At 34.5% G+C, this 9,322-nt stretch overlaps 1 protein-coding gene across 1 annotated transcript; it reads right to left on the reverse strand.

Moving 5' to 3' along the window:
* Positions 1-2,162: 2,162 nt before the first annotated feature.
* Positions 2,163-5,075, reverse strand: LOC143530247 (uncharacterized). Its single transcript, XM_077025837.1, has 5 exons — positions 4,796-5,075; positions 3,985-4,115; positions 3,758-3,880; positions 3,331-3,458; positions 2,163-2,583 (listed from the first exon to the last, which is right to left on the reverse strand). Exons 1-5 carry the CDS (start codon positions 5,010-5,012, stop codon positions 2,283-2,285), a joined length of 900 nt encoding a protein of 299 aa, XP_076881952.1. The 5' UTR covers positions 5,013-5,075; the 3' UTR covers positions 2,163-2,282.
* Positions 5,076-9,322: the final 4,247 nt, after the last annotated feature.

A 9,322-nucleotide genomic window follows, 5' to 3' on the forward strand; every position in this document is an offset into this window, starting at 1 on the left:
GTGTGTATATATGTATATGTATATAGTTTTAATTATAGTTGTTATTGTGTATTTGGTTATGGTTTACACTTTGTTTCTTCTAAAGTTTAGGGACTTAAAACTTGAAAGATTAAACCATATTCTAAACAAGTTTTTATTAGCAATCTTTTCAAAAGAAAATTTCAAGAACATGGTAATATCAGTCAAAATATTGCTTAATAGGTGTGCAAAAGTGGATGGAATTTGTGATCTTGCTCGTCTAATGGTGGAAACCTATTAAAGATCGTTTTTTTTCCTCTGGTTTATCATATATTGAAGCTATCATTGATTTCACCGGTTGTAACCATAGGTTGAAAATTATTTTTCTAAATTGAAGCTTATCAAGACGAATTTATGCAATCGAATAGGTGAAGGTTATCTGAACAACGCTCTAGTTTGTGTGGTCTAAAGGGAAACATTTGATAAAATAACATAAGGCGATGTAATTGCTTGATTTCAAGCTTTCAAAATTTGATTTTATGCATTGTTAACTTTATTTATTATTGTGTTTTTTAAACTTACATTAAAAAATTTTGTGCTACCCCAGAAATTATGTTCTAAATCCGCTACTGATCACAAGTCGCAATACCAAAAAGAAACGCATATTACAATTGTGTGTTTGGTTTGTAAAATTTAATTGAAGGTGAATCAAAATTTTATATTTTACCGTATTTGAATTTTAAAATTCGTTGGAACTGGAAACCTAATTTTGTTCCATGTTTGGTTGGGAAATTAGTTAGAGTTGAAATTAAAATGTATTCCTCCAAATTCATTTATGTAAAGAAAATTCAACATTTAAAAATGCCAAGGGGTTCAACAAAGATAAATGAAATCTACAATCACTTTGCATTCACCACCTCGTTGATGCAATCCCACAGTCCCAGTCACCGTCATCTCTGCCATTGCCCTAGCCACCTGAGAACCCTGCTACCACAAAAAGTGGAGTGCAACGGGTGGTGGTGACAACAATTGTCATAACGGCAACCAATAGGTGGTGAACCTGATGGGTTGGGGCTGCAACCTGTAGATTGTCGTGGCGATAGTGCCTAAGCCGACAGGGTGTGGAACAACAATATCAGGGCGATGCAACGTGTAGGTGATGATCACAATGATGGATTCCGATACCTTTATAAGTGTTTGGCATTCAAACTTGTTACAAATTCAAATTCCTTTTAATACATTCAAATCTCTTTGAACTCCAAAATTCTTTTGGCAATTTATTCCACATCCAATTCTTCAAATTTAACTTCTTTTGACAAATTTCAATTTAAATTCCTGCTAACCAAGCACACTCTTAAGAAAAATTGTGCTGACTGCAGTAGAGTTATTTGAATTTATACAAAAAAACTAGCCAGGTAAATCATAGATGTGTCAAATTGTGTAGACCATATGGGCCAGTAATCTTTTTATAGGGGCCGCGTTAAGAGCTTTCCATTAGAGGTGTAAAAAAAACCTGTCTGGAACCGGTTAACCCGAAAACAAACTGAACCAGTTTATATCCAAAACTGGTTTTCGTCAAACTAGTTCCCAAAACCGAACCGGACCGCCGGTTCGTATACCGGCTTTCTCCTTTCACAATCAAACCAATTTTAAAACCGAACCGAATTGCCTCAAACCAGTTTTAAACAACTTAAACCAGTTTTGATCAGTTTGACAAGTTCTACGTTTAAACCGGTTTCTAAACCAAACCAGTTTGGGTCAAATCGGTTTTGACTATGCAAAACCCATACCGTTTCGGTTTGGAAAAAAACTGGTTTTGTACACCTCTACATTCCAGCCTAAATGCTAGTGTTATTCCACCTACTACTAGTAATGTACATGTTCTTATTGCAACTATGTTCATAACTCATAAGCTACTTTAAGTATACATAAGCAAATCAGGTCATGGTTTCATTGGTTTTCGCTGACATCATTGGCACTACATGAACTAGCATCTCCTCTGTCCTAGAAGATAAAAAAACCACACTCACTTAGACCCCGACCATATATAATCTTATTTTACTTGATACTCCTATTACAAAAACATAATCACAATAAGCAGGTCTAGGCTAGATCCACCCATGTGAAGGTTTTGGTTTAGTATAGAAAACACCAACTTTCTAGTAATCCTGTATGCATAACATATCCAATTGCAAGCCATTAAATTTTTTTATTTTGCTACACATGTAGCGCCGCGTTGTACTCTATAGTCTTATTTTACATTTCTTTTAAACTAGAATTTAAACAAATAAACACACAAAACAGGTGCTCCATATATATACCATCTATGTATGAGCACCAAATATGTCCAACAGGCCAAGCTTGCCCCAATACTGAACCGCTAACCAACTCACAAAAGAAAAATATGCTACAAGAAAACAGACCCGTTTCACACATATCAAATACGCATCCCTTACCCGACCCATACTCGCAATGTGAGATTTGAGTAGATACAACATTCTACCCAACGCAACCGCAATCAAAGAGGTTAAAAAACCCGTAACAGCTCCAGCTATCGCTCCCCAACTCATGACGTTTGGGCCTCGCCCCGTTTGAGAAAACCAAGACGTTAACATCTCCCCGGACCTACAAAAGAATTGGAAGAAGAACTAACAAAATTGTGCTTGTTTGTACTCAAATCATATTTAAATTTAACACATGAATTACTTATTGAAATATCAAATTAACAAAAAAAAGTGTTGGCGAATCAGCCCGACCTGACTCACCTGTTTTGACCGGTGTCTAAATGAATACCTCTAAACAGGTAGTGTACTCGCGTTAATGGATTGGCGGGTCCAACTCGACACAAACCCAAAAATCGTGTCAAGCATGTGACCCGAACACGACATGATATTCGTGGATTGACCGGAACACGACCCGTTTGAACCAGAAGTTCTTTTAAAACTTAACTATTTTCACATACTAATACTTCAAATTTACATTTTTATAACAAAAATTACATATTTATATAATACTATAAATCAATTACATTTTAATTATAAGATCTTATGCCTATTTCCTTTTTAGTTTTAAATTTTGGCATAAGATACCCAGCCAACTTAATTTATTACACATCGCATTTAAAAAAAAAGTTTAAAATAAATGAATTAAGCGGGCCAACCCGTGAACCCACCACAATTGACTTGAGCATGGCCAGTTTAGCTAAATGTGTTTGCAATTTCAACCCGAACCCGTTTATACCAAACCCAAACCCAAATCCAAACCCTTGATTTCTAGTTAGGTTCATCTGGTGTCAGAACTTCACAGACTATACCCACTATCAAATAAAAGTAAGTGTATTATAAGAGAATTTAAATAATCGATTTAACTCACAAGATAAAATAGCGCTTAAGCATCTCAGTCATTGATGGGTGGTCGGCTTGGCAATTAAAGAACTCATCATAATATAAGTTTAGTTTTGAAATGCCGAGTGTATACCAGCAATCATAAGTTTCATTCACCTAACAAGAAAGCAGAAAAGTGAGTAATGAGTGATATTTATCAATTTAACTTAGAGTTTCAAAATTGCAAATCATTTAATAGGCTTGCTAAACAAACTGAATGAACACAAAGGGAACACGTTCATATTAGTTCGTTTAACTTTAACCAAACAAACGATCCAACACAAAGCGAAAAATAAGTTTTGTCAATAAAAAAATGAACTTATTTGTGTTTGTTTATGTTCGTTTAACTAAATGAATAAAAAGTTGTGTCATGTTTATTCGTTTATTTGATAACCAAACTATGTCACACGAATTACCTTGAATCTATCTTTTGCCATCCATGCAGCATTGAAAGTGGGCCTGCAATCAAATGAGAGTGCCTCATTTGGAGCTTCTGCAAATGCAGTATGAAGATGACCCGAGTGGTCTGTATATTCTACCTGAGCAAGATAATGATATGAGTAAAACAATTGCTAATACCTAAACTGCAAGTTAACAGAATGTTAACTTCATTGTTCTTAATTAGAGATTGAAGTATATATACCTCAAACACAGAAGCCCAATAATAATCATGGCGGCATCTAAACTTCTTCTTCTCAGATGGATAAAATACATGCTTCACTTTATAATTAAGCAGTCCAAGTTCACACACTTTTGCTGACCTAAGATCTACATCTGCAACAAATTCACTAAATTACACAAAACCTAGAGAACTTAAATTAGGCCATCTAATCGACTAAGTACACTGTCATATACCTTCATCTATATTCAAATTACACAAATTCAACTCGTAAGCACATTAAAACCTAGAAAACTGTACCTAACTGCACTATCGTATACCTTCATCTTTATTCAAATTACACAAATTCAACTCAAAAGCACATTAAAACCTAGAAAACTGTAATAAGAAAATTAGGTCATCTAATCTAATCAATAACTGCACTATCATATATCTTCATCTATATTCATACTACATAAATTCAACTCATAAGCACATTAAAACCTAAAAAACTGTAATATAAATTAGCTAATCTAATCAACTAATTGCACTATCATACATCTCCATCAAAATTCAAATCACACATATTCAACTCATAACAACATTAAACCCTAGAAAACAGTAACCGAAATCAAGTAACCTAATCAACTAATTGCACTAACATACACCTTCAAATCACACAAATTCACTCATAAGCACAATAAACCCTAGAAAACAGTAACTGAAATCAGGTAACGTAATCAACTAATTGCACTATATTCAAATCACACAAATTCAACTCATAGCCACATTAAAACCTAAAGATTTAAAACCAAAACCTGCAAAACTGAAATAATAATAATACAAAACAACTTACTGCTGGAGACAATTTTGCAGTGGCAGGGGACAGAAATCGGATAGGAGATGGAGATATTGCTAATTATCAACGCCAAAACCACAACGGTAAACACAATTAAGAAGAAGAAAATGAAAGGGATTAGAAGAGCAAAACCGCATCGGAGTAATAAGTAAAGGAGGGAAGCTTTTTTATTATCATTATTATTAGTCTGGTTTATTCGCTCCGGTGAATTCATGTCCGATCACCAGAAAGAGTTTCCGGTGATCGGAATTATTTGTGGTGTTTCTGAAATGAAGAAACACGATGTCACGTGACGTGAGTGAACGGATGCCGCCCCCAGCGTGGTCTATTTTCGAGCTTTGGATTGTTACATGAATAGTCTCTTGAAAATGGGGCTAACTTACGTACGATGAATTTACGTTTAGTGAGTGGGGCCACTCGCTTTAGGGCCGTGTAGCCCGTGCAGTGGCACGAGGCCCAAATTTTCAAAGGGACCAAATGTTTTAAATTTTATCATACCATATTTGATACGCAGAGCCTAATAAAAACCGCCATGAAAACTACGTGAACGACTTATCAATAAAATTCTATCATCAACTGCGACTGGAGATTAGGCCACCGGAAATTGGGAATCGAAGGTATGATACTATGATTTTTATAATTTTATTACTATATGTTAGTTGATGAGTTAAACTAATTTTATGCTAGCAAATATGAATTTGGATTTTAGCCTTTAAGGTATAGTCAAACTAACTGGATTACTGGAAGGTCCAATAGTGTGCTTTCAAAATCCTTTTTTTGCTATGTTTGACACAAGTGGCTTTTTGATGATACTGTCCGACACTTCGTTGATCAATTTGATTTTTATTTTTTTCTAATTAATTTTTTTACCATTAACCCTTTTGAGAGAAAGTATTTTGTGTTTGTGAGTTTGTCTAAGAGTCTTTTTAATTTCATGAGCAGATGAGTTGTTTTGTTTTTTTTGTTTGTTTTTTTGCTAGTAATACTGAATGGTGAATATTGTTGTTTTTGTCTAGAAATCACGCCTCCCGTTCCCAAATATAAATACCTCTCCGATGCCCAAAAACGTTAAAAGAAGAAGCTAGATGAAGAAAAAGCAAAGAATGACAAAGGGTCCTGTATACATAAGTTTTTTCTCAAAACTACCTCAAAGTTCTAGTTCTAATGTGGATGAAGTTAACGTGGGTGAAGAAGATGTTAATATTAATGAACTTAATGCGGGTGAAATGATGTAAATGCCAATGTGGATAAAGGTAATGTAGATAAAGTTCTAGTTCTAAGATCATGTGTAATCATAAAGCCCTACCTTTGGGCGTTATGCGCCCAGTCAGAGTTATGTTTTTTTACAAAAACAAGGTGTAGTCATAAAGCACCATCCCCAAGCGTTATGCGTCACGTGACGCCCGATCACTATTAATTATTTTTGTTTTTTAAATAATAATTCACTTAAATAATTAAATATAAAATTGTATCAGTATCTTCCTTCTTAACCCACCCACCCACCCTAAAAGCACGTGAATTTGCTCTCATAAAACCCAAATATTTTTCGGCCATTCTTACACCATCAACCTCAACCTTACCCTAATTCTAATTATGATTCTTGAAAATGAGCCTCGTAAACCCCTCATCTTTGTTCTACGGATCCCCCGTTATGACGCGTTCCCAACCCTCTTCATGAAAATGAGTCATTCCGGTGAGAGATCCGGTCTAAATTCATGACTCTATGTTGGAGAAAGCTAATTTGGTGAATCAGGCCTTGAAAAATGAGCCACTTCTCGCGTTATTATCAAAACGCTGGACCCAAAAATACACCCCAAAACGCGGGGGGGGGGGGGGGGTGCACCCGGCGTTATAGGGAAAAATGCCGGGAAAAAATCCCGACTACGCTTGGTCTAATGTGGATGAACTTTTGTTTATTTTAAGGAATATGTCATAGCTTTATTTTATAACAATTGTATTCGTATTGTGGTTTTTTGATATATAATTGATGAGTTTATATTATAAGGAGGAGGCCCAAAATTTGTCTCGCACGTGACCTAAATTTAATTTAACATTCTCGGAGATGGGCCTGGCCACTCCTAGCAATAAAGAAGCCTTGCCACTATTGAGAAGCCTCTTGACCTATCCAAAAAACCTAAAAGATTGATTCTCTCAAAAGTTTCTTGTTGTGCTTTAATTGTTGAATTTTAAGATGGTTAGTGAGAGTAAATATGTTCTTTTTTGTATTACTTCTGAATTGAAATTAGGTGGAGAGAACATGACCGATATTGGCATTTAAAGAAAATGTTCTTCAAGATCCATGCTTTTAACACATTGATATAGTACTGGTGTTGAGAACGTGGTTTCACAAAATACACGAAAACCATATCATGTCTTCGGGTCGCATAATAACATAATAAGCTTTTACATAAAAACTTTTAGAAGCAACCAACCGGTGCTATCTTATTTCCTAAAGCGAATGTGACTACCATTTAGGTAGGATGAAGGGACGGAAGAGATTTCAGCTTGAGAAGATGCGACAAGGGTAAATAGAACACCTCATGGAGGTTCATCTATGTGACATTGTGGTGAATGCAGTTTAAAATCCCGTAAGGCACAACTTGTAGCATTGAGGGTTTTCCAAATCCTAAGGGTTGATTAGAAAGATTAATAATTCAGTGTTGTGGATGTAGTGGATTTGAATCTCATAAGGCACAACTTGCAGTATTGGGGTTTTTTTCAAATCCTAGGGGTTGATTAAAAAGATAAATAATTCAATGTAGTGGATCTAAAAAACCCTTTAATATTTAATTGGTCTTGTACTCATATATAAAACTTATGAATATAATCACCGTGTATTTGTACACGACTCTTGAAAATGAAATCTACATGAAAATCACTAAGTTAAAAATTTTGGCAAAGCATACAAATTAGTACCTCAAGATATGTGTGCTATGAAACTTAAAGACATCTTTATACAATCTCAATTGGAGTTCAATTTATATGGTATAATCGACTCGGTGAATATTTTGATAGGGATACATGTGTAATTCTTATAGCTCATGTGCCTATACCAAAAGAGCACTCACAAAATTCTTTTTAGTAACAACTTATGTAAATGACTTGAAATCATCAAATCAGAAGGAAAAAAATGTCATGTTATTGAAAATGAGAGTTCAAATTGAAAGATCTTCGCACAATGAAATAAGTCTTCACATGTGATTCAAGTATATGTGCTATTAGTAACCTTGCATGTGGAAGATATTAACACGTACGTTTTAATACGGAAAAAAATTATTTGTTGAATACACCCAAAATCATCTGATGCGATATATACACAATGATCTTAATTGTCGCCAAGAAGATGGCGAAGATATTTTTGGTCCATAATAACATATTGAGCGAGACTGGTGTGGTGATGTAGCTCGTCAATATTGTATTTGACTGAGTTACATTTCAAGTCCAACACAAAGAAACGAGAACATAATGAAGCATATTCAAATCCACATCAACTATGACCTCAATTAAGTTACACCAAATATAACAACTCAACGATTTTCTGGAGTTCAACAATGAAATCCATGAAAACGTCATCAAATCATCTAAGAATGATAGCATTATATGATTTCAGTCGTGATTGATATGGTTAATCGTTGACCCATCACATACAAGACGCAAGTGATTTGGCACAAACCAAGAAAGACCTAACGATTATCTATAAAAACACTGCAACTTTCATAGCTTGGAGTAAAGAAGGCTAGCTACGTCAAACATGATAAGATGAAGCACATCTCATAAAATACGTCTCAATGTATGATCTACATAAAGAAAAGAAAGCCAATGTTCAACAGATCACCAAGTCATGTGAAATTTGGTTGACATGTTCACAAAACACTACATGGAAGTAGTCTCTAGCTATTGTTATAAAAGATCAGACATAGAGACATGAATTAGTTTTGTCACATAAGACTTTCTTGTTAATATCTTTTTTTATAGAGCAACATAATCGCTCGAGTAATATTAGTTTACTTTCTAGCTCCTAAAGTATCGACTTAACATTGTCATGAAATGTATTATTAATAGTATATAATAAACACATCCTCTAAATCCTACTTATAAATCTACATATTTGTCCTACTTCTAGCCTACAAGCTATTTGAATTTATTCTTGTTTATTGCATTGTAGTCTCCCGTACGTAGTAGGTGATATGTACCCTTCTGTATACAAGGATACTTAAGTCTTTTCTGATGTTCTATAAGAAAGAGTTCAAATATAGTGTAGGGTGGCTAGAATGCCATTTTCAAATTCTTATTGGAATTTTAGTTGCTAAAATATAATAAAGTGAACTTTGGTGATCAAACGAGCGTAATGATCTAAAATACTAATAAAGGGACAAAATTTATGAAGTTTTTAATGGTATCAAAGCATGTAACCAAAAATTAAACGCAATAAACCCTAAAAGCCATCATCATGGTCAAAGACAACCAAGATTCCTGCAGCAGTAGCAAAACATATCCAAAACCCATCGATCCGAAACAAATTTT

Source organism: Bidens hawaiensis, unplaced genomic scaffold (genome assembly GCF_021521415.1).
Source record: "Bidens hawaiensis isolate Kalapana, Puna unplaced genomic scaffold, B.hawaiensis_p1.1 tig00008877_1, whole genome shotgun sequence".
Lineage (NCBI taxonomy): Eukaryota > Viridiplantae > Streptophyta > Magnoliopsida > Asterales > Asteraceae > Bidens > Bidens hawaiensis.

What these genes read in the sequence shown, in the direction of transcription:
- LOC143530247 (XM_077025837.1), bottom strand. Translation starts at nt 5,012, where the DNA reads ATGAATTCACCGGAGCGAATAAACCAGACTAATAATAATGATAATAAA. An exon ending in TGGCAAAAGATAGATTCAAG is followed by an intron (nt 3,459 to 3,757) that starts GTAATTCGTGTG and finishes CTTTCTTGTTAG; the next exon opens with GTGAATGAAACTTATGATTG. An exon ending in CTTAAGCGCTATTTTATCTT is followed by an intron (nt 2,584 to 3,330) that starts GTGAGTTAAATC and finishes ATTCTTTTGTAG; the next exon opens with GTCCGGGGAGATGTTAACGT.